The sequence below is a fragment of the Peromyscus leucopus genome, chromosome 9, assembly GCF_004664715.2.
Source record: "Peromyscus leucopus breed LL Stock chromosome 9, UCI_PerLeu_2.1, whole genome shotgun sequence".
Taxonomy (NCBI): domain Eukaryota; kingdom Metazoa; phylum Chordata; class Mammalia; order Rodentia; family Cricetidae; genus Peromyscus; species Peromyscus leucopus.
In genome coordinates this window covers 111,326,540-111,352,720 of record NC_051070.1, presented here as the reverse complement: position 1 = coordinate 111,352,720, position 26,181 = coordinate 111,326,540, and the positions used below count along the sequence as shown (strand labels likewise).

The 26,181-nt window shown below is 44.6% G+C and overlaps 1 protein-coding gene across 4 annotated transcripts in view; it reads right to left on the bottom strand.

The window, feature by feature from the left end:
- The window catches only part of Cacna2d3 (calcium voltage-gated channel auxiliary subunit alpha2delta 3), an 844,969-nt gene that overhangs the window by 394,706 nt on the left and 424,082 nt on the right, over positions 1-26,181 (bottom strand). For all 4 annotated transcript variants that reach the window (XM_028882449.2, XM_028882447.2, XM_028882448.2 and 1 more), the window contains 2 exons: positions 9,915-10,004; positions 2,259-2,372 (listed from right to left, as the gene is read on the bottom strand). In XM_028882449.2, the coding sequence (XP_028738282.1) occupies positions 2,259-2,372; positions 9,915-10,004 (204 nt within the window). The remainder of the gene's footprint in view (positions 1-2,258; positions 2,373-9,914; positions 10,005-26,181) is intronic.

The window sequence follows — 26,181 nt, the reverse complement described above, 5'->3', positions numbered from 1 at the left end:
GCTGTTTCAGAACAGGATCCTCACTCCAGAGCATCATCAACACTCCAGGTTCACAGTCAGCATTGCTCACGGGGAAAGGCAGGGATGCTAAAATCTGTATTTCATCTGAAGACTTGGGGCTTTACCAACCAGTATCCCTTTAGCCAGTATCTCTCTCTGTAAGCAAGGTCAGAATATTTCAGTACCAATGTCCCTGGGTAACTGCTATGGGTCCACATTCTCCAAATGGGAGAGATTTATAGAGCATAGCACAGGCAACACATGCCATACACAACGGATAGTATCCATCCATGCTTATAAAAGGCTCACCTCTTTCTTTTTTTCTAGCCCCAGATGGTGCAAAACATCCTTCACTATGTGTGTGATGTGTGGCCATTGGAACTTTCTGTTCTGCTTGTAAAATATCCAGGGCCCTACTCTCCCTTTCTGGTGCTGGCCTCTGTCGGACTTTTCTTTGGACCACCAGCTCCCAAATAATGACATGGAAACTTACTACTAATTATGAAAGCTTGATCTTAGCTTAGGATTGTTCCCAACTAGCTCTTATAATTTATTACCCTCTCCTGCCTAACTATTGGCAGTTCATCTCTTTATTAAACCAATCAGAAGCTGCCTCAGCAGGCGAGGTAAAACAGCGACACATCTTCACAGTGTACAAAAGATCATCCCACAACAGGTCTCTCATTTGGCCCCCTCATAAGCCCTGACCCTACAGAGCTTTTAATTCAGACTCGTACTATACTGTGTGCTACAGGGGCACAGGAGTCCACCATCCTTCTCTCTGTGCATCATATATACACATGAAGAGTGAACATGGCCTCTGTCTGAAAACCATCACCCCAATTAAATCTAAGATCATGTGTTAAGTCCAAGAGGAAACCTTCCATCGCATTTGAGGGTTAAATTCTAAACTTGGTGTCTCTCATGGGTCACACTTACTCGGGGATATCATCACGGTGCCATGTCAGCGTCCTAGATACTTTCAGCAAACCAAGCACACCCAGCATCCCTCTAGCTTCAGAGGTGGTGGCTATTCCTAAGGTTAGGCACCAATCAATCCCTTCCGGAACTCTGCTGTACAGAACATGCAGCTTTAATCACCAGATTCATTGGCAAGGTAAGATCCTATGTGTATCAGAGACCTGGATAAGTCAAGAATAACAAACATAACAATGAATGGTTTTCCCTGTCATAGTCCCATAATGTACATGCTCCCCAGGTACCGCAGAAGGTATGGCTGTCTTCTGTTTCTTCTTGACAAATGTGTTTTGTTAGTTCATGTCTTGTAAACTAAACATACACAACAGAGGAAGGAAGACTGACATGGTCTAGGCTGTCTCATGCTTCTAGACAGCCGAGATAACACAGGGGACAAGAAGATGCCCGATGGCAACTGTCCTACCTGACTTTGTTCCCTGCTAAAATCCTACCATGTAAAGTGACAGTGATCCCCAATCGCCAATTCATTGGCATGTACCCATTAGTGGAACTTGTTTAAAAACATGGATTATGAAGACACATTTCCAGAGATTTGAGTGTGTGAGAGAGCACAAATGCCCATCATTTTAAACTTTTCTTCAGAGAACTCAGACTGGCTATCAGCTTTCAGGAACCTCAGCATTAGGTTCCTCAAGAATAAATAAATAAATAAATAAATAAATATATATATACATATATATATATATATATGTATATATATATATATATCAGTCACAGATGCTCTAATATATGGTTCAAAGATAAAAAATAATTTATTGATTCTACTTGGAAACTAAGAAATAATTAGAACAAAGGATAAACAAACTGACAAGCACACGATACTGTGTACAGAAATAGAAGATTCGAGGTAGAGATAGTCCAGGGAAGTCCTAGAGAAGCATGCATCATTGAGGAGTGGCTTCATGGCCACTACAGTCTTGACATTTTACAAATACAGGGCTGACTGGGTAGCTCTGGCTTCAAGGAAAACAAATTCAAGACAAATGCTGCATAACACGAGGAGGCACATCACAATGAATCTTTTCACACAACACATTAAACGTATCCTCAGTCTCCTTCCATCTTTCCAAAACAGTTTCATTTCAAAAACTACAAAAGCTGTGGTATTTGATTTTGGTTAACCCACAAACACAGGCTGAGAAACCATAGGTCATTATGAGATCAAGTGGACACGCGACACTTAGCTGAAGACGATCTGGAGGTTGCAATGAAGACTGACCGTGGCCACCACTACGCAGATGGTGGAAGCATCAACTTACCTTTCGGTCCGGCCAATTGTATTTTGCAAAGATGGTATCGTAGGTGTCCACCGCCCCATCAGTTATGAGCATGATGGCCTGGCTGCAGATGCTTCCTTGTCCTGTGTGGTTGAACTGTGGGGAAAAAATGCTTAAAATAAAACACTTGTCAGAGAGTTTGTGTATCCACAAGACTTCCAGGGCACTTGAAAATCCAAGAGCTCGTTTCATACATACAACTCACAGGAGAAGCTCTGCGCATGTGTAGCCTTTTGTGCTCTGAGAACGACAAGCTAACTGCAAGTCACTGCAGAAGTTGGAACTAACATGTTTTTAGACTAAGGCAAGTGTGTGCGTGTGCGTGTGTGTGCGCGTGCGCGTGCGCGTGTGCGTGCGTGTGCGTGTGTGTGTGTGTATGTGTGTGTGTGTGTGTGTGTGTGTGTGTGTGTGTGTGTGTGTTGGGGGAGGGTCTAACACAAATGCTTGCAGTCTACCTCAGTTTTCCTGCCTCAAAGCACTGCCCTCACTGCCGAAAAGAAGCCACTGAGGAGTTGGCAAAGGAGCTTATAGAGTACATTATAAGGGCAGCAGGCTGTGAGAGAGACAATATCTCTTTCAAAATCTTAATGAGGCTGATCTGAAGGAGTTGAGTAGGTATAGAATGTTTCATATGCTAAAAATCAAAACAAGTTTCAGACAAGAATGAAGTTAAGAAAATGGTAAGAAACATCCCAAGGTTAAGCACTCTTTTTGAACAATGAAGCTAAAATGCATGTTTTAGCCTAGAGGATTTGTAATAGTTTGTTAGCGCGTGTGGCTGGCTGGAAATCCAGACTGTACTTGCTAGTGTGCAGATCCTAACTGCAGCGTTATGTGTTTTAAAAGCTCCTTCTCTTAGCCAGGGATGGAGCATGTGCTTGAAATCCCATTAGTCAGGAGACTGACGAGCAGGAGGATTGCTGCAAGTTCAAGGTCATCCTGGTCTATGTTTCCTGGGATAGCAAGCCTGGGGTTCAGGTTGAGGCTCCATTCTCAAAACAAACAACAAAACCAAATAAATAAATAAATAAATAAATAAATAAATAAATAAATAAATAAATAGATAAAAATAAATGGGGGTGGGGTGGGGTAGGAGCCTGAGACATGGCTTGGTGGCAGAGCACTTTCGCCGTCTATATGCTGGGCCCTGGGTTCCATCTTAGCACTAAACACACACAGCGCTCGTCCTTGCTGAGTAACAGCTGCAAGTGAACAGACATAATCACCAGAGCTGTGCACCCTTCGTGGAAAGAGGAGGTGGGAAAGAAAATCTGTAATGAATGCTATTAATGATGCAAGTCAAAGTAACACCAAGTCCTTAGACACCCCACAATTACACAACAATGCCGAGGCCCCGACACCCAGCACAGGTCTTGAACTTGCAGAAGCAAACACACCCTCCACTCTAATCCACTGTTGATTCACTTGCTGACGGGCATGAGTGCTGATGGGGATGAAACATGCCCTGATCACTTCCTTCCCTTAGTTTTGTATTCTCTTTGAAAAGACCTAGAAAAACGTTTCTATGACCTGATGATGAGGATTCTAAAAAGGAGGAAGCAGACAAGGGAGCCAGGAAGGGAGAGGTTTTATGAACTGTTCTCAGGGAAGACTTCACTAAGAATGTGATTTTCTTCCTCCTTCTTTAAGATCCTGTCTCAACAGCAATGACAAAATCCATCTTGGGGGTGAGTGGGTGTGGGAAGGGATGGAGATTGATCGAGGCTCAGTGGAAAAGCACTTTCCTAGACTTTCCCTAGAGGAAAAAGGCACCTCAGCAAAGAACGTGTTAAATGTATTGGCCACAACACTGGGAGAGACTGAAAGATCCTCTTAGTCTTGCTGGTTGGTCCATGGTGGCTCAGGGAACAAATAAGACATTCAAATTAATGATATTAATGTTTAGTTTTATGTAATTACAAGTCTGATATGTTTACCAAAAATAACTGGATGGATGAATAGATGGAAGGAAGGAAGGAAGGAAGGAAGGAAGGAAGGAAGGAAGGAAGGAAGGAAGGAAGGAAGCAAGGAAGGAAGGAAGGGAGGAAGGAAGGAGGGTGGGAGGGAGGGAGGGAGGGAGGGAGGGAGGAAGGGAGAGAAGAAGGAAGGAAAGAAGGAAGGAAGGAATTACTCTGAGGCCTTATTAGGACAGAGCAAGCCAACCACCTACACGTGGAGAATGGTGATATAGTGTAAAGTCTTCAGTTCTATTCTAGAACCAGATGCATGCCTGAGATGTTCTTTCCCTAAGCATCCATTTCTTCTTTGTTCTAACAGAGGTTAAATGTTCACTGTGTACCCAGGGAGAAGCTTAAACCTACTGAATCTTCATTGGTCTTGGAGGTTGAAACTATACTTATCCTCTTTTTACAGGCAAGGAGGCTGAGATAGGTTAGCCCAAGGACAAATGACAGTTGTCCAACAGCTGGTATCGGGACACGGGCAGGCCAGCCCTAGCAGCGACTGGCACAGTCTGCACTCTAACTCTTCAGTGATGATGGGGAGGTTCCCGAGCAGCTAGTGACTGTGACGGTCTGAGAATGACCTCCAATCGCCCTTATGTGGGAGGCTTGTAGCTGTGTGGAGAAGTGGTACAGGTCTGTGAGAGGCAGTGTCAAGTGGGAGGTCCCTAGATCCCTGAGACTGCTGCCCCCAAAAGCAAGTAAGAAGAGTAAGCATGGTCTTCAGTGTCCCTGGCTTCCTCATCCACGTGACCTCTCATTCTTGCACACACCCCTCCTTGCTGCGATGCCTTATCTGCTGTCCGGCTCTCATCATTGAGAGTCACCAATGAGGCTTCTTTCAACCTCCCAAACTGTGAGTAAGTAAACTACTTTGTCCTCCCCATGGAGACACCACTAAGATTCTCCCAGGGTTGTGCCTTTCTTCCTTCCTTCTGTAAGAAAACAGCCTTCTAGCCTGGCCTTCGGGAGAGGTCAATGGGTAAGGAGGCTGCATTCTACACAGTCTTTGAAAAGCCCACCTCACGCCTGTGAATAAAAGCCATTCCTGCTTCAAGTCACAGAGACTTCCGGGACCAGGGACTGGGGCTATTCCTGAAACTCATTCAAAACCATTCTGGAAGAAACACTCCCAACAAAAGGGAAGAAAGGGAGGGGGATGAATGCATCTAAGTACTGTGGCTTGGAAGCAGGACCCCCAGGAGCTCTTCATTGCAATGCCAGACCTTTCCTCTCAGGCAGGCCCCCTTGCATATCCTCTGAAGCAATGTGGACTTGGAGGATTTGGAGGAATGCAATTAAATTCAAATGCTTTGATGAGTAATATCTCTTCTCTTCATATTTGTCTAGAACATTTTTTTCATTGAATAGGGAGAGTGATGAAAGTGTTTTCCATAATAATAACAATGACAAGGGCCTGGTGATGAACTACAATTAGCCCCCTGATTCATCAGTTAGCAGCGAAACTTTCAATGCATCCTGACATTTAGAGCATTTGGTTGTGATTAACAGTCTTTGAAATGTCACTGAATTTTATTTAATTGGCTAAGAAAAATTTTTAAAAGGTAATCACTGCAAAGATCACATTCATCGCCAAAAAAAGATAATTGCAGCTGGCACATGACAAGGTAGATGCTAACTACTGTGGCAAACTGGTCTGTGTTCTTTGTGGAGTCTAATGAATGGAGTAGAGATCAATACCTGGAGAGGGCTTAGAAGTTTATTTAAATGCTCTTTTCAAAGCCCTGAGTATCAACGACCACAAGCCTTTAAGTCATCTGAGCAAATACCAAAACTGAAATGTTGGTAATTGCAAGACAGAATAAATTCCATTTAATTATTGCAACCTCTGAGACATTCTATGCTCCAGCCAGTCACAGTTAGTGTATGTGTGGCTAGCAGTCTCTCCCTCTCTCTTCCTGTGTGTGTGTGTGCGTGTGCGTGTGCGTGTGTGTGTGCGTGTGTGTGTGTGTGTGTGTGTGTGTAAAAGCTTTTTAAGTTTAGATAAGCTTGCAGAGTCAGACATAACACACAGGAAGAGAATTCTGTCACTTAAAGGCCACATTGATGAAGTGGAAAATAGATGAAGCCTCATTTTCATGGAAGATTAACCAGCTCTGTGTTTGTCTAAGAATTTAGCTGTTTAAAAGCCCAATGGCGAGAGATGGGGTGGAAATGTTTCTCTCTAAGATGAATGTGCACTCGGGCGAGCATGGTGCCAACTGCTAGCCATCTCCAGCATGGACATTTGGCAGCCCTCATCAGAGCTGTCTCCAGCTCTCCAGGATTGATGAGCAGTCCATCTGGGGTCTGACTGGCCAGACTCCACAGGGTTTCTGCAGGTGAAGATGGGCCATATGCATAGGTGGAAGGCTTCAGTGTTGAAAATAAGGGAGCCAATAAGATGGTTCAATGGGTAAAGGGTACTGGTCACCAAGTCTGATGACCTGAGTTCAAGCTCCAGAGTTCACATGGTGGAGGAGAGGACAGACAAGCTGGACTCCGGCCTCCACAAATAACACATACAGACATACATATGTGTGATAAAAAAATACTGACAAGGATTTGAGGGGGGTGAACGGCACCCATATTGGTGTTTTCTCTGGGTCTTAGTGGTCTCTGGCAGTGTGGACACAATATTTTGCAGGATATAAAGGATATTATTCACAAACATATGCTTAGTGGACCCAGACTACAAGATGTTAATATTAAGTTTATGATATGATATAAATTATAAAATATATAAATATATATATATATGATATTATCTGAGCTCAGATGCTTAAACACTGAAATAAACACATTTTGAAATGCTATTCCTTACAAACTTCTCCTAGCCATATATATATATATATATATATATATATATATATATATATATATATGTGTGTGTGTGTGTGTGCGCGCGCGCACACGCACGCGTATACATACACATGTGTGTATTTACACATGTGTATGTATGTATGTGTATATATATGTATATATACATACATATATATATATATATATGCACAGTGGACCTTCTTGCAAAACATATTTAAGTTTTGAAATGGTGAAAATATGTGTGTGAGTGCATTGCAAAGATCCAGGATGAGGGTAGCTCCCCAATTTGCACACCATGTGTGCACTTGATGGGTCAGCATTTATCTGGCTGTAACCTTGGCCCAGGAATGGCTGAAGACAAAACTGATGAATGGAAAAAAATTAAACCAAATGTTCCAGGGAAAGAAAAAGAAGAGGGATGAATGAGAGGCCATGCAAGAGGTAAGGCCACATTTCAGAGTGGACACTGTAGCTGTTAAGACAGGAGAGAAAGATGGAGTTACAGGGTGTGGAAGAAGGAGGGGCCCCTGAGACTAAAGTTTAGTTAAAGCTTCCAACTAGCTGAGACTCAAGAATTCCAACATAGTTGATAAGATGACACTATGGATTTTATATAAGAATATTTCCTAATAAGGAAAATAAGATGGCAATGAACCATGCTTCATGCCTAGGCCTATAGAAAAGTGAAGGATGGCCTTATTCCTATCCTGGATACCTTCTAGAAATTTCACAAACAATACTATAAACTTTTGTTTACAGTGTAAGCATCCTGACTTCTCTTACGACTTTTGCTTTATCTTAACAACTTCAATCCTATCAGGTACATCTCTGGAGTTAAAAAAATGATCTCATTCATATTCTTAACTGTATGTTTCACTCTTTCTCAGAATGCCTCTCTTCTTATTAAGCCCTGTTCTTAACTTTCCTCCAGGAGTGACTCATCCACCTGCCACAGTGAAGCTGCTCCAGTGACCTACAGAATATCTTGACCTGGAGTCCTATCAATGAAAGGACCAGGACAATGCAGTGACAGTCCAGTCTGGTAAAGGTAATGAGGTCTCATTAAAGGCATAGTTCTCGTGAGCTGTCACCCACATTGGGATGGAATTTCTTGGTAGGGTACCTCACTTGGAGTTACATATGCAGCTATAAGTAACTCCAATAAAAAATTGTTCACCAAGTTGGACCTGGGTGGGATCCTTTCTCTGGTCTGTGCATGGCCTATGTAGGGCAAACAGCCATTTCTGTATGTGTCTCCAGGGAGTCACACATCTGCCTTCAGAGATGAGAACAGAAGAATGAGGCTGAGAATCCCTTATTCAATTCACACACAGGTTCCCTGCTCAGCCAACCCGACACCCGAGGACCACAATCTCAACCACATAATGGTCCCCTAACTCACCCTCCTCTACTACCAAGAGCAAGAAAACAAGGATGTGACATGGGGAAGACTTCCAGCAAGAAGTTGAGCTCAGAGTAGTTCTAGAGATCACAAGACTGGATTTCCAAACCACAACAAGTCTTTTCAGCATCCTCTTAGGAAGAGACTGATAAACTCAGGACTTCGGAGACTGACAGCTCCGAGGTCTGAGAAATCACTTGCCTGGGTCCAAACCAATGCGAAGGGGCATGTGTCCCTCTGCCCAGGTCAGTGGTTTCTGTGCTATTAATGTGCTATTTACAGAGATGTGCTCTCTAAAACACGAACTCTGTGTGTGTGTGTGGTGGGGGGAGGAGACTGACTGACTCCTGGAGCTCACTATGTAGCTGAAGATGACCTTGAACTTCTCATTCATCTGCCTCCATCTCCCAGTTGCTAAGATTATAGGTATATGCTACCATGCACAGTTAACAAATTACTGGGCTGTGGACCCAGAATTTTGTGTATGCTAGACAAGCACTTTACTGAATGCACCCCAGCTTCTTCAGAACATGAACTCTTGCATACATGTTAATCACCTGTGGCTAACAGTCTCTGGGAATGAGGCAAGAGAGGCTGGCTTTGGGTTTATACTGGGGAAAATGACTAGATACTTCCCTTCCCTGATTTTGTTTCCTCTATAAGAGGAAAAGACACTATGCGAATGTATTTTGTCTGTGCTCTAACAAATAAAGCTTGCCTGGAGATCAGAGTTCAGAGCTAGCCACTATAGGCCAGGCAGTGGTGGCACACACCTTTAATTCCCAGCACTTGGGATCTCATGCCTTTGATCCCAGTACTTGGGAGGAGCAAGCAGGAAGTGATATGGCTGGGCAGAGAGAGAAGTGATGAGGCAGGGTGGAGCCAGAAGCTCAGCCCCCTTCAGTCTAAGGATTTCTAGAGGTAAAAAGTCTTTCTAGTGGCTGGCTGCTCTGCTTCTCTGATCTTTCAGCTTTCACTCTGGTATCTGGCTCTGGATTTTTACTATTAAGACCAGTTAGAATTAGCGCTACAACACTGGCTCAGGATTGAAATCAAAATGACTTTCTTTGTGCCATACGTTATTAATAAAAGAAACTCTAGGTGTTATTCCAACCTCTGACCCAAGAGCCAGTGTATCTAGGTATGAAACCCCCAAATCTAGACTGGGATTTCACTGAGTGGCAAAGCAAGATCAAGGCAAGCCCAGGTCCAGATTAATTATCTACCACATACAAGGTGTGCGTGGTACTGAGTGACTCATCCCCCTGACCCTTCATTTGCTCACATTCAAAATGACAAGAGCTGACACCCTGATCCAGATGTAGGTGGCATTCCGGTCTGTGTCTGTTGCTCTCAGAGTACCTTAGGACTAAAACTAACACTGTCCAAGATTTTCTGCAAATCCCATCTATTGTCCTGAGCCTAAGCAAGGCAGGTCAAGGAGGTACTTACATCACTGAGTATGTTGAAGGCCTCGTTCAGAGCGATATCCAGCATTCCAATTCCTTTGGCGAAAAGTTTGTCCAAATGCTCCCTGAAGTGCTGAAACAACAATGCAGGAAAACCCATTAGGACTCTGTTAGGACTCTGCGTGTGTCCCCTCTGCCTGGAGCCTCCCCGCAGCTCCTTCCCCAGCACCTCCGCCACACTCACTACTAACTGCTTCTGGGGGCTCAGTACTGATGTCACCCCCTCTCTATCTGACGAGGCTATCTCAGGCCGTTTGCTTCTCAGACCAGTTCATAGTCCTTCCTTTGTGTCCTAGCTGGCTTCTCTGTGGCAGTGATAAAACATGGACCAAAAACAACTCCAGAGAGAAAAAAACTCCCCAGTCCATCACTAAAGAAAGAAGGGCAGGGACTCAAGGGGGGTCCTAGAGGAAGAAACTGAAGCAGAGATCCTGGAAGAAAGCTGCTTACTGGATTGCTCCTACAGCTTCTTCAACCCAGGACCACCTGCCTAGGGGTTGTACCACCCATAGTGGGCAGGGCTCTCCCACATCAGTCATTCATCAAGAAAATTCATACAGACATGTCCACCGGCCAATCTAACAGACATTTCTCGATTGAGGTTCCCTTTGTCCAGGTATCTCTAGTGTGTATCAAGTTGAGCCTCCTTAGCGACAGCCTAGGGTCTCTTCTGTTTCTTCTGGGTATGTAGCAATCCCAGCCTCATAAGAAACTATGAAACACCGCAAAGAAGCACAGCACACACGGCACATGCATCACACAGCATGCTCGAGTCTGGACTTTGATTGTGTTTTGGTGGTCTGTGCTGAGGATGGATCCCGGGCTGGCACATGCTAGGCAAGCACTCTCCCATTGTGCCACACCCCGAAGCCCTTTACCGAGAAGTTGGTCCTTAACTGGCCCCAGAGCTGTATCATTATGGTTAGGCTCTGCTTCACAAGTCCATCTGGAATCTTATCCATCACACACGCTCAGTGGCACTCAGTGGCATAGGTTTATACTGCATGGTTACCATTCTTTCAATCAATGTGAGGCTGTGTGTTACATGCTGCTTCAGGCAGGGGCTGCTTTTATTGTTGGACATGGAGAGTCAAATGGAACAAACATGTCAGAGATTGGCTCAATGCTCTCTCTGACAAGGTCAGTTGCTTTTGTTTTGTTTTGTTTTTCCTGTTATAAATATAATTCATACATCAGGTGGAAAATAATTCCCCTAAAAGAGAGCTTCCAAATAGCGCCATAGCTAGAGGATTCTGTTTCTCTTTATTCTCTCCTTCCAGACTACCCTTCTTTTCCAACCATAATGCAAACCAACTCCATGGTCTTAGAGATATATTTACCTCCCAGTCTAGCTGTCTACACACAGAGTGGTTTTCCAGGATACTCTTTCCCAGGTTATGATATCCACTAATTGCTTCTCTTTTGTGGGCCACAAGAATACATCATAGAGATTCAGCTGTGTATTAAAGTTACACCTTGACTGGCCAAGGGTCTGTCGAGAGGCAAGCCATTTATTATGAATATTTGGTGTTATCCAGCCTTAATATTCCAGCTGTCTTCTACTATGAAATTCTTGCATGGCCAAATATTTCAGACCTGCTGAACTACTAGGTAACTAACTTCCATGTGGGAGCCAGTACCTGGATAAGGTCACAGAGGCAAAGACAAGCTGGTGGAAGATGCATAGCTTTGTTTCTTGTGCAAATAAACCTCAGACCATCCCCCTGACCCAAGGCCTAGAGGCTCTCCAGAGCAAGTGACCAAGAACAAAAGAGGATTTTACATATCAAAATGAGAAGTAGAATAACATTCCTGAGGAGACAGAGAACCCTGAGCTCAGGGAAAGAAAGGGCAGGCATTTTCTGCAGAAACAGACAGAATGGCATGGCAAGAGAGAAGAGAGGATGACAGAGGTCCCTAGAGGGTAAGCAGATCTCAGGCAGCATAAGGAGATGTACACTGGGCATAGCTTGAGCATATAAGACCTCAAAGCCCACCTTACACTGACACACTTCCTCCAAAAGGCCACACCCACTCCAACAAGGCCACACCCCTAATGTGCCACTCCCTGAGCCCAGGGGGGGCATTTTCTTTCAAACCACCACAGGGACCCACGGCCCTTTTTCTTTTTTCTGACTCTCTCTTATACTAACACATTATGGATGGCTTGAATGAGAGCACTTTCTCTTTTTATGTCCTAGTTCATTTCTGCTGCTGTGATAAAATCCTAACAAAAAGCAGCTTAGTGGAGAAAAGGTTTATTGGGCTTACAATTCCAGGTTCCAGTCCAGCACAGAGGAGAAGCCTAGGCAGGAACTGGAGCAGTTAGTCACATCACAACCACAGACATGAGCTTCCTTCCTCTATTGCTTGATGTTTATCTACTTTCTTCTATCTTACCCTGTTTAGGAATCCCTGCCTAGGCCATTGGTTCTCAATCTTCCTAATGCAGTTTTAAAACAGTTCCTCATTGTGGTGACCCCAACCATAAAATCATTTTGTTGCTACTTTTAACTGTAATTTTGCCACCCTTACGAGCTGTAATGTAAATATCTGATATACAGGAGAGCTGATATTCGACCCCTAAGAGGGTTATGACCCACAGATTGAGAGAGAACCACTGGCCTAGAGACTGGTGCTGTCCACAATGGGTTGAGCCTTTTAACAGTTAATTATCAAGACAGTCACTCACAGACATGCCCACAGGCCAGTCTGATCTAGATGATTCCTCAGGAATACTCTCCTCCCAGATGACTCTAGGTTGGGTCCAACTGACAATTAAACTAACCAGCACACCTTCCCAGATGAAGAAATGGGTTCATTTATGAGACCCACCCACTGTCACGCAAGGACATTGACCCAGGACTTTTGCTGTAATGCAGGAGAAGGTAGCCATCAAGGTTAAGACTGCTGGTAAGTCAGGGAGGAAACCTGGGTCCCACTGGTCACCTGGCCACTGCAGGAGTAATACTCACATGGGTGAAGCAAACAGTCAAGAAGAAAAGTCCAAGAAGAAAAGGGGTGTGGTGGTGTGAATGAAAATGAGCCGCATAGCCCCACAGGGAGTGACACTATTAAGAGGTGTGGCCTTGTTGGTGGAAGTGTGTCTCTGCCGAGTGGGCTGTAAGGTATGATATATGGTCAAGCTATGCCCAGTGATGACAATTCACTTCCTGTTGCCTGGGGACCAAGATGCAGAACTCTCAGCTTCTTCTCCAGCACCATGTCTGCCTGCATGCAGCCATGAAGATAATGGACAAAAACCTCTGACACTGTAAGCCAGCCCGAATTCAATGTTTTCCTTTTGTAAGTGCTGGCATGGTCATGGTGTCTCTTCACAACAACAGAAACCCTAATAAAGGCAAGGGGGAAAGACTGGGTGGTGACAACAGGGCTAGACCACTGAGTACAGGCATGCCCAGCCTTTTCAGACGAGCAAGTCAGTATACTTGCTCCTTTGTTTATTCAGTTTTTGTCGCATTCGGGCATCTGCCTGGGTGGTGGATGGAGCAGAGCATATCAGGGCTGAGGACAACAGGAAGAATTTCTGTTCCATCCCATCCTCATTCTGCCTCTCCTTTAAGACATTTTTCTTCTCTGGGCCTTCTCTTTCCTCCTAGCCATCAGAGGCATGAGGCTGGTGAAGACACACCTGGAGAGGATTGTGGTACACGGAAGCAAGTGAAATCATCTTCATGTAAGAATCCCTGTCTCCCACAGCTCATGATAGGAAATGACAGTCACAGCACAACAGAGCTGCCATCACTAAGAAAGAGAGGGTGCTTATCCGTGAGCACCAGAATGGCTGGTCTAGGAACCCATTCAGTGCCCGTGCTGAGATGTTCAAAGGAAGAAGTGATTCCGAGAGAGCTCGGGTGCGGGAGATGGGAGTCCTGCCAGGGTCCAGTCATCACTCTCCTTCTTAGGGATACTGCTGGCCAGTTCCCATGTTCTCCAGCCGTTCTCCCAACCACACCACGGCCACAGGCACCCTTCCACACACATGCTGCTATGTGGAAGTGCAACTTGGACTTCTTTAAAAGTTTTCACAGATGGAGGGAAAACAGGGGTAAACTGAGTAGGGATTATCAATATTTAAATATTAATAAGAAAACCAGAAAGTTGGTGGCTGTGGAGGTGGCTTGGTTGTTAAAGTACTTGCATCACAAGCAAATGAGCTTGAATTCAGCTAGAATACAGGGGAGTGGAGACAGGAGGCTCTCGGGAGCTCACTGGTCAGCCAGTCTAGTGAGAGACCCTGTCTTAAAAATAAGGTGGAGAGCAGATGAGGGAGAGGCAAACAATAACACACATGTGCACATTCTCACACACACCCCGCCCCCATCATGATCCAAAACTTTTTTTTTTCATTTTTTTATATAATTTAATTTAATTTTACATATCAGCCACAGATTCCCCTGCCCTCCCTCCTCCTGCCCTCCCCCAAGCCCACCCCCCATTCCGAAACTTTATACTTCAGATGCCTTCCATGCCAACTGCCTCCTTTGCAGCTTTATAATCCAATACACCTCGGAAAATAACATCTTGTCCTTCAAGGGCTAGGTTGTTTTAAATGAATACAAACATGGTTAATTTCACTGACCCATAATCCCCAAGGGTCCGCAGGAGCCTAGCTACAGCAGAATGGAAGATTCCAAATTGCTGGCCTGGGAACTGCTCACGGCTGTGGACGGAAGGTAGCCAGTCTCCACACCTTTTCTAAATTAAACAGTTTGTGGGGAAGTAGGTGACAGCCCCATCGTATTATTAAACTTCAATGAAGGAAGGGTAGGGCGGCTTTTTATCTTTGCTTCTGGCAATTCATGTGGCATATTCGGCTGCCCAGGAAAAGGCCTTGCTTCCAAAGCAATTAGCTAAGCTTACTGCCTGGGGAGATAAACCTGCCATGGCTCCCCGTGCTCAGTGCCAGCAGGAACCATGGAGTCTGCTTATCTCCTCCACACAGTCACCACCACCCGGCCAGTGGAGGGCCCTGGTGCAATGGCTCTCCCTCCAGCTGCATTTGGCTTGGTAGAATCATACTGATGATTCTCTCTGAGACAACAGGACTCCTGTGCTCTCCTGTCCATGTGTCCTAGTCAGGGTTTCTATTGCTGTGACAAAGCACCATGACCAAAAGTAATTTGGGAAGTACCTTTAGAGTTTCCATTGTTGCAATGAAACACCATGACTAAAAAGCAAGTCGCTGAGGAAAAGGGTTTATTTGATTTGCACTTCCACATTTCTGTTCATCACAGAAGGAAGTCAGGACAGGAACTCAAACAGGGCAGGAACTTGGAGGCAGGAGCTGATGCAGAGGGCATGGAGGGTGCTAGATACTGGCTTGCTCCTCATGGCTTGCTCAGTCTGCTTTCTGAACCCAGGACACCATTCCAGAAATGGCCCCATCCACAATGGACTGGGCCCTTCTGCATCAATAAGTAATTAAGAAAATGCCTTACAGGCGGTTCTTATGGAGGCATTTTCTCAATTTAGGCTCCCTCCCTTCAGATAACTCTAGTTTGTGTGTCAAGTTGACTTAAGACTAGACAGCACAACTGACCCCTTGTCAACTCGACACACAAACACATCACTATTAAGCCACACCTTTCCTTTCTAATCCATCTCCAAGATCTCGCATTAAAAACATAAATAACTTTAAAAGTCCCACAGTCTTTACCAATTCAAACACATTCAAATTTTAGTCTCTTCAAAATATCCAGTCTCTCCAAACTCTACAATCTCTTTGAAAAGTTCAAAGCCTTTAAGTTGTGGGGCTCTTATAATATCAAAATTAAATACTTCTCCCAGGGGGAAGAACCAGGACACAGTCACAATCTGAACCAAGCAAAACCAAACTTCAACAGTATAAATAACTCATGTCCAATTATCTGGGATTCACTCACAATCTTCTGGATTCCTCCAAGGGGCCTGGGTCACTTTTGTCTGCTCAGCCCTCTGCAGCACACACAGCTTGTCTTCTAGGCTCCGATTGGCTCCACTCCACTGCTGCTGCTGTTCTTGGCGGTCATCCCATGGTACTGACTCCAAAACTGATGGGGTCCCTTGCTACACGTAGGCTACACTTTCACCAATAACCTCTCATAGGCACTTTTCCTGGTGCCACGCATTGACTTCTCTGCATGAACTCTTCATTCCTGGGTCTTCAACTGCCACCAAGGCTGCACCTTCACCAATGGCCTCTCCTAGCCTCTCATAGTGCCACGCCTCAAGTGCAAGACCTCTTCATGCCTTCAAAACCAGCACCACCTTGGTGACTCTTACAGTACCAAGTTCAGATGCCAGCTCAAGGTACAACCTTGGCCACCTCAAGAACACAGCTTGTGTGTGCTGACCCTGAGAAAACACTTCCTAGAAAATTTCACCTCAATGATGCTGGTCTCTTAATACTGCTAATTTCTTAGCTCCAGCTGACCAGCATCCATTGTCCCAATAACACAAGGTTTCACTTCAGTGGTGCTGGTCTCTTGCTAATCTTGACTGACTCTTCAGCCCCAGCTGACTAGAATGACAGACTCTTAATTGAAAATATCAAATTACCCTGATAGAGTCTTTAAACTTCCCTCTGAAACTTCAAAAGACAGGCTTCCATCTTCTGCACTGTGCTCAACATGCTTATCTTCCAAGTTCCTACAGAACATCTGCTGAGCTCTCAACACTCAATGGCTTTTCTAGACTAAAGTTCCAAAGTCCTTCCACAATCCTTCCCAAAACATGGTCAGACCTGCCACAGCAATACTCCACTATGCTGGAGTATTGTTTTAGTTAGGGTTATTATTGCTGTGATGAAACACCATCACCAAAAAGCAAGTGGGAGACGAAAGGGTTTCTTTGGCTTACACTTCCACAGTATTGTACATCACTGAAGGAAACCAGGACAGGAACTCAAACAAGGAAGGAGCCTGGAGACAGGAGCTGATGCAGAGGCCATGAAGGGGTACTGCTTACTGGCTTGCTCCCTATGACTTGCTCAGCCTGCTTTCTTATAGAACCCAGAACCACCAGGAGTGGTCACACCCACAATGGGCTGGGCCCTCCCGCATCAATAAATAATTAAGAAAATGCCTCACAGCTGGTTCTTATGGAGGCATTTTTCTCAATCAAGCCTCCTGCCTTTCAGATAACTTGAGTTTGTGTGTCATAAGACACCAGTGTCCCTCAGTGTGTTTGGCTCTAGAAGTTATCACACACAGTGACGGCCAGATGGCCCAAGGTGAGGCAGAAAATAAGAGCAGGGAAGTCCTCGGCTTCTCTGCAGCAACAAGACAACAGTGAGGGCACAATCAGCGACTACACACAGCCTTGCTCCCCTGCAGACTGTGGACCCACAATCTTCTAGGAATTTTAGCAGGAACCACATTTACAGGGAAAGAACATGTGCTCAACTCCTATGTGATCCTAGAGTTCTTTTTTGTTTGTTTTTTTCCTTAACAGATTATAATTCCATCCAGGGCAATTTTGAAGCTGCCCTATAATCCCACTTAACAAGGAAGTGAAGGAATTGGGAGGGGGGAGTTTCTTAGCAACCGTTTAAGATGTGCCTTGGCAGCACTAAGGAGGTATACATTGTTGCTGGAGGGCTTCTCTCCAGCTTCCACCAAGCCCCACAGTCCACAATCCACATATAAAATAATCCCTCAGATGCTTATAATACTTATAAACTGTATGGCCGTGGCAGGCTTCTTGCTAACTGAAGCCTATACCCACACTTGGATATGTCTTTCTGAGCACCTTCCTACTTAGAGTTTATATTATACCTTTAATAAAACTTCAAATTGTTTCATACTGGCTGCTCTTGGAACTCTTTTCTGCTTTAGTGCCACAAATTTAAGTCTAACCAGAGCTGAAGTTCTAAAAGAGGAGGGAAACTTCTCACGCAATTGAATGTAACAGAGTGGAAATGGGCCTCTGACCCCCACTGCTGACAAAAGTACATGTTTTGACAGACTAGAATCTAGGTGCTCTAAGAGTGCTTTATTGGTTCTCTAGAGGAATAGAACTTAGAGAGGGGGGGAGTACATATAAAGAAATTTATTAGAGTGGCTTACAGGCTATGGTCCAGCTAATCCAATAATGTCTGTCTACCAACAGAAGGTCCAAGAATATAGTAGTTGTTCAGTCCGCTAGGCTGGATGGGGTCCCTAAGAAGTAGGCTCTAATGCCAGTGAAGGAATGGACTTAACATCAAGAATGAGGGCAAACAGGCAAAGAGCAACAGCTTCCTTCTTCCATGTCCTTCATACAGACTACCAGCAGAAGGTGTGGCCCAGATTGAGAGTGGATCCCCCCACCTTAAAAGTTCTGTATTAAAACTGGGTCTTCCCACGTCAAGTTATTGAATTAAGAAAAACAGTCCCTCATAGGTGTTCCCAGCTGCCTGGGTTTTAGTTCAGTCCAGATGCAGTTAAGTCAACAACCAAGAATAGCCATTGTAAGGGCCCTGTTGAGGCCCTCCAAGTTTTAGTCCCAGTAACAGATGTGGTACCATTTTCCTTCTAACAGGAATGCAGTTTTCGACAGTCCCATCAGCCAAATAGATGAGTGGTCTACCAGCCATAATGGCTGACTCACCATGAGATCGCCATGTAAGCTTTCACAGGGCTGTGTGATCCAAATCAAAACCACTGAAGCCCATCTACCAAAGACCATGGCTTCCTACACCTGTATTGTAGTTTCACTTAGTTACTACTAGGTTATTTACTGTAAACAGGGGCTCTCTGTCCTGACATAAGTACTCCTGACAATATACAGCTGTCACCCCAACTTCAACCCCAGGCTGATTCTCTCAGGCACCTGTTTAGCTTGAGAAATCCCCTGGCTGAATTCTATAACCATTTTGGTCACATGTCTCAAGAATACAGGGCCAAGACTAGTCAGTAGATTTTACAGTAGAAAGGCACACATCTGTGGCATGGCCACCTCCAAACTCAGACTCTAGTAAATCAGGCTACCATTTGATTGGGAGAAAGCAGAGACACAGTGTTTCTAAAAAATGAAAATGGAATGGGAGGAGGAGGTAGTTCAGCTGTTTGCAAGTTGATGGGGGTAGGGCATGAATTCTGATAGAACCGCCCTGAACCCTTCCAGGGTCTCCTTCCTATTGTGGATAACAAATTGAAGTGTCTAAAGGCAGCAGCTGTTTAAAGCCGGTGCCAAATTAGACACAAGATGGATCTCTTGGACATGAACACGTGCTAATTCACGGCAGGTTCCTCACATCAACTACAGCTCCATTTCCATGGCAAAAGCACTGATTATTCCCTGTAAGACGATGATGACAGTCAGCTCAGCACAGGAGATTCTCCACTGGGAGGCCTCTCAAGTGGACCAGCACTCCCACCACATCAGTCCCTGTTGTCCTAGAGGAGACACATTCGTCACCATACGCAGCCCACCACGGAGTCAGGAGCAGACCTGCTGCCATGCTTCATGTGAGGCCACTGCAGGGTCCAGATGCTCCGAGGAAAGCCACAGCCCAGAGACTTCTAGACAGGACACCTGCTTTGTGTGCCAATGCAAGATGGTAGTGGGTATGTGAAACAGCAGGCCTTGCCCTTCATTTCTGCCCGACATCCCTAAAGGTCCAAGTTCATCCTTCATCAACTTTATAAGGGCCTTGATTTGATGAAATGTCTTTCTTAGAGCAAGAATGCTTTCATGAACTGGGGTGTACAGAAGACAGAAGTCAGTTTCAGTCCATTCCAGCCGTGATGCCAAGTTTTACTTTCGCGCTGGAGAAATGTGAGTTTATAGCCGGTGCCCAGGGAGAATACAAAGCATTGTGCATGCCAGTGAGCTCATTCACACAGAGGTATCACCTCCTGGGCATGTGGGCAGTCCTCTGTACCCACATTAAGAACTATAAGCCCAAATACAAGGCTGACGGGGACCAAGATGCATGCATGGATGCATGAAGATTTGTGGTTTTATAAAAAGTATATTTAATTAAAATGTGTTTGTTACAATGATCTCTGTATTTTGCCAGACATAATTATGTATGAGTATTAAACTTAATTGTGTCCATCTCATCCATTCACATTCAAGTCTGGGAATAAACAAATCCCCTGGCTGGCAATGTAGTTTGAAGGATCTATCAGCATTATTTGATGAATCCCTGACTGATGACTACTCAGATTTTCAGGATTTTATTTTTCCAGTCTTGACTCCAGTGAACATCCCTGGGCCTACATTGTAAGACATTCGCCTGATAACACCATCGTAGCAACTTCATGGATGTAAACGATCAATGAATATGCAGTAAATATGTTTCTTTGTAATACCACAAGGAGTTATTACAGAAATTTAAAGAGTAACTCAGATAGTGCTTAAACAGACTCAGTCTTTAGTAAGTGCTCAGTAAACACAAGGTCTCTGCAGGATAATGAGATCACAGTGTCAGAAAGCACTGTGTTTGGCTCTTGTTTTTAAGTCTCTCAGCCGACACACTTTCTCCCCTTCCAAGGCTACATACAAGGAAAGGAAAGCTGCCATCTCCTCTGATGGGGTGAGAGTGCAGGTGCCTCGGGGAAGGGACTCAGCCACACCTGGGGACTGTCTGGCTCCTGGCTCTGCTTTGTTTTACTTGTCAGAGCAGACAAGCTACCCTCTTGAGCAGGCTCAGATTTTCCTAGCTCTAGGAAAAGTTGGCAAGTGTTAGGGTTGCCAGCTAAAATACAGACCACCAAATTAACACCAAGTTTCAGATAAATAAGAAATAATACATGAAAAATTCATTGCCGGTCAATATGTACCATATGCTTCAATTCCCTGCGCATTCGGGGCGGCCTGCGGCTGGTATTCCGTGTCTCAGCGTTAACCAGTCTTGGTCTGCTCCTTCTAGGATCGCTCTCCAATCCACTCGTGCCCTCTGCCAGCACAATGGACAGGGTGTTCCAGGTTCTTACTCAGCTTTAGCTGCAACCTGGGATCAGGCATTTTTCCTAAGGAGTCCAGGAAACCTTGCACTGTTTAATTTTTTTTCAACTTGACACAAACTAGTGTTTCCTGGAAAGAAGAAACTACAACAGAGGCGCTGCCTCTGTCAGACTGACCTGCAGGCATACGTGTGACACGTTTCCTGGATTAACGACTGATATGAGCAGCGCCAGTCCAGCAAGGGCAATGCCACCACTGCACGTGCTCCTGGGTCATAGAAGAGAGCAAGCTGGGCAAGCCCCGGGTAGAGAGCCAGGAAGCAGTGCCCCGTCCACCCCTGTGGTCTTTGCCTCTGTCACTGCCCCCCAAGTTCCTATGCCAACTTCCCTTGACGATGGACTATAACTTGTAAGCTGAAATTAACCTTCTCTTCCACCAGCACTGGTCTGGGCTAGTGTTTTATTATCAAGGCAAGAGAAAAGCGAACTAGGGCATTCTCATTTACACTTACCCTTATTCTCCTGGGCACACACTCAGCAGTGAGGAGGATGGAGGAGCAGGGACAGAAAACAGCAAGGGGCCAGGGGAAGGGGCAGAGAAGGAAAACATACAAGATGGAGGGGCTCATAAGAAGCCTGGAATGTGGCACAGTCCAAGATTGACTAGGCAGAGACAGGAATGCCAGGCAGACCATGGGTATTGTAAGTAGAGGAATAGATGTGCCAAAACCCCAGGATAGGAGAGAATGGAGTATCTAAGTGACTCTGAGGGCAGAGAGCAGAACGGAGGACTCTGTGTGCCCTGGGTATGGGAGGAAGGCAGGAGCCCACGAAGCAGGACTGTCCAGGCACTTGGAACTATCAAGAAACAGACTGCTAGTCAGGATGGATGTGTGAAGATTAAAAAAGTCTCAAAACTCAGTGCCGAGAAGAAATGCCAGCTTTAGGGGTTAGGGGAGCCTGAGGTCACAGCAGGTAAGCCACAGGAATAAACAGAAATACAGACCTCAGGAAAAGGGCAATGGAGGCCCAAGGCCGACTCCTTCAAAAGCAAATCAGCTGTGATGCAAAGGTAACAGAAGGATAGATTTTCAACCACAGGATATGAAGGCATAGGCATCGGGGAGCTTTAGAGACAACTTGCACGCTCCCAGTGAGAAAATTAAGATTCAGTCACTAGCAAGAAAATGAAACTGAAGAAATCACTCCAAGAAAGGTTTATATGATTCATCTATAAAGTTTTCGTTTTCAAGCTCCACATTGGAAGATTAAAGATACAGATCTTTTAAATAGTCCAGTTGTTTTTTTCTGAAGTAAAACATCTCTTTGTAATTCTTCAGTCCCCCTGGCCAGTGGAAATGTCAATGTATAGACACTATGTGTTCTTTTAGGGCCTTGTAATGGTCCCTCAATCTTCACTGTGCTGAGTCTGCAGTGTTGAGCCCCATAGTTGAAGCAGACCTGTGACATTTCCCCTCATCCTTCTGTGAGTGCTGGCCGTGTAGTTCTTTCTTGCATCTAGACAGGAGATGACCCACTCACAGCAGTTCCCCAATGTCTCTACTTGTGTCACCAGCTTCGGGGAGGCTTGGGTCCCTCCTCTGAACACAGAGTGCCCATCCCAGCGGTGCACAGCTGTGCAAGGTAGGAGCAGTCCAATCAGACAGCAAGCCATGCTGCTGACTCTTCCCCAGAGGTCAGGGAGAGCTTTTCTTGTTCAGCCTGGAAGGCAGTAGGTTCCAGGAGCCTAATTAACACCTCCCTATTTGCTTCTTAAAGGAAGCTAAAGGAATTTTAGAAAGAAAATCATTATTTCAAAGAAGCATCGGGACATATGTTCACGACCTGGCATGGGTGGTACCCTTCACGGAGATAATAAATGAGAATGCTAAGATATATCCTTTACGTGGAAGTCAGGTGTTCCCTGTCCCTCTCCCCTGCCTATACTGGTCAGTTCCCCTGTGGTTCAGGGTCCCTGGGCTGCTGATTCTAACCTGTGTAGGATAATGAGTCAGTATCTCTCAATGAGTAAGGGGATGATAACAGGAACGAGAGAATTTATATTGCTTTGTTACAAAAGTGAATCTATCCCATGATCCAGTCTTTAAGACCCATGCCCCACAGCAAGCAGCCAGGGGAAGCAGAGGCCATAGCTTTCAGCACCAGCATGAAGATCTCCAACTGTGCAGCCCATGAGCAGTGAGGTCTATGTGAGTCTTTATCTCACAGAGTTTGGCAAAGAGGAAGAGTCTTATAGTATTAAAAGGATACATTCTGTTTTTAAAACCTACCCCATGGTTTTCAATCTTAATTATGGGGGTGATTTTGGCAAAGCCTCCTTGCTTCACTACCAAAATAAGGACAACAGAATGGACAGTCAAGGCTCTTTGGAAGGTCAGTCAGATAACACGTGTATGATACCGAGCAAAGGATCTAACACATAAACTCTTGAACACTTCTGGATGTTCCTAGGGGAATTTTAAAAACCATTTCATATGAAATAATTGTAGGGCTTCACAGAAGTTTCACTAATATTGGTTCCCATACTCTCACCCCAACTTCCCCCAGTGGTAATTCCTTTACCAAAGAACAACTCTCTAAACCAGCAAATCGACAGTGGTACAGTACTGTGAAGTAAACGACAGTCCTCACTGGATTCCATCAGTTTTCATAATCACTGTATGTATGCATGCTATTTTATAAAATGTTATCATATGAATGGGCTCACATTCACCATTAGGAAACTGTTCTCTCACTGAAGAGAAAAGCCTTCTCATCCATCTTCTCTATATCACAGCGTGCTCCACAATTAAGCTCTGGAGATCACTGATTCTTCTCTATCACTGAAATACTCTTGTAAAGATTTATTTTTTATTTATGTGTGTGTGGCAGTGTGCATGTGCATGCACCAATGTGCGCAGTACACACAGAGGCCAGAAGAGGGCATTATATCCCCTGGAGCTGTAGTTATAGGTGGTTGTGAACTACCAGTGTGGACGTTGGGAATTAAGTTTTAGTCCTGCAAGTGCTCTTAGCCCCTAAGCCATCTCTCCAGCCTCTATCACTGGCACCTAATTTAGAGCATATCATATGACTGGAATCATGCAAGTGCTACCTTTTGAGACTGGCCTTTGTCACCCAGCATGATGCCCATCACACACATACAAAAGGGCCTTTGTCAGCCTTGTTGACAATCACACCCTCAAAGCCCCAACAGTGCTCAGTCTGAGGCAGATAAATATCTTTCAAACTATGTTTTTAAAATTAATAGGCATATTAAGGCTTACATGTATGCAAAAGTTAAATATAATTTGGTCTAATTTCAATTCCATGGCTTTACCCCAAGGAATCAGTCAAGCAAATATCCAAATGTTTATATGAACCATGTCCATCATAGCACTATTTATAATGATAATTTAAAAAATAAAAAGCATGCTATATATTGAACAATAAGGAGGATGAAATGATATGTAGTCATATAAATACTGAGGATTAACTTATATATGCCTATAAAGGTCATTTCAAGTTACTCTTGGTTTTAAGAGACACATAAATAAGATGTACTTTAAGAAAAAAAAACATTGGATGGCCTTCCCAATAAATACAAAAATGTGTTATTGACTATTTTTGATGGCAGAAATATACACAACCTAGGATTCTCTTCCTTTTGTTTATTCATATTATGAATGAGATTTTTCATTATGTAAAAGCATCACTTAAAAAAAATCATCACTGCTGTGGATAAGCCTTACTACCAAGATATCCTTATTTGTGGAAGGGTTCCATATTTTGGAATCTTAGCCCCAAAATCATCATTAGATGCCTGTCCCCTGGGCAGTGAGACCATGTAATAAGAGATGCATTTGCCTTCCAGAAGGTTTGCTGATGCTGAAGACCAGCATATGGGAAGACAAATCTGGGCATCTGCTGGGAACTAGAAAGATCTCGAGGGGAACTAAGAGGAGCTAGCCCTTAAAAAACAAAGTAAAGGATTAGACAGGTGGGGTGGAGACAGCCTGGTAGTGGTAGCAAATAAAATTAAGAACAGTTTATGAGAAGGGAACTATTTGGAGAGCTCACCAGTTCTACCTAGAAAAAGGCAAAGACAGTACCTTTCTTCCCTTAGAGCTCCTAAAAGGAGCCCTAGGAGCTAGACATGCAGGTGGGCAAGCTCCCAGCCTAGCTCCTTAATTGAACTTGTTTGTACTACAAATGAAACTGACCAATTACGATAGAGCAGATGGAAGCTTGTACCCCCAATACCTCCCCCACCCCATGACCACCTCTTTCCACACACTCATTGGTCATGACACCAAACAGAACAGAGGGGACCAGCCACCCAAGCCTCCACCTTCAGACATAGCATCCAGACAGCAGCAGACAGTGAGTTTCTTCAGCTGTGGTTTGAACTCCCAGCCTGACAGGCAGGTGTACTTGAGTTTCTGATTCAGGCCCCTCACAGGGTCTGAACTAAGAAGGAGCTGCCTCCTTTCGTGACAAAAATTTTCACAAAGTGGGAAGAAACCAAAAACTACCTTTACAAATAATCACAAAAATGAGGCATCCTAAAACCAAAAACTCAGCCCACGTACCTGGAAAATGTCCTGTATCATTGAGGGCTCTTGTATGATCATTTCAATACTTTGAGAAGACTCCCAACAGATAGACAGAAAGGGAACTATTCATTATCAGAGCTAATAAAAGTGGGTGTGAATGTGGAGTTAGCTTTTTTGGTCATGGAACCTCTGTAGTCACCTTTGTCCCACGCTCTGAAGGGTCCTGCTCTTACTTAATGCTCTGGGACATGGTCATCATCTTTAAATTCAATAAACAAGAAGCTCTGCTCTTCTGTTTCATACACAGACCATGTTCTGTTGCTCTAGTAAACCACCTGCTCCTGGGTCATTGATAAAGGAATGATAAAAACATTATTTTGTCTCACAGTTCCAGAAATCCAAGGGTACAGATGTCTGCTCAGCTGACAGAGGACTCTGTTTGTCTATGTGTGGCAGCAAGAAAGAAAGAAACGTGAGCAGAGAGGTGAAAGGTGGGCAGCTCAGTGTGTCACAACCCACTGGCTCACAAAAGTAAACTGTTCCTGTGTGTGTATCCGGTGCTGCTGGTCTTCAGACCCGGCTTTTGCGGTGGGCCTTAGGCGTCAGTTTTGGTAGTGACTAACTCTAACCAGACTGTGGCAGTACTGAAAATCATGTGACCCACCCTGATGGCTGCAGAGGCTTATGTTAGGCTACCTAAGGACAGGAGTGGTGAGAAAGGGCTGTCTCCCGTTACAGAGTTTTGGTCTCTGTCTCTACACAAATGTTTACCAGTGTTCATGGATGCCTAGCTTTAGTT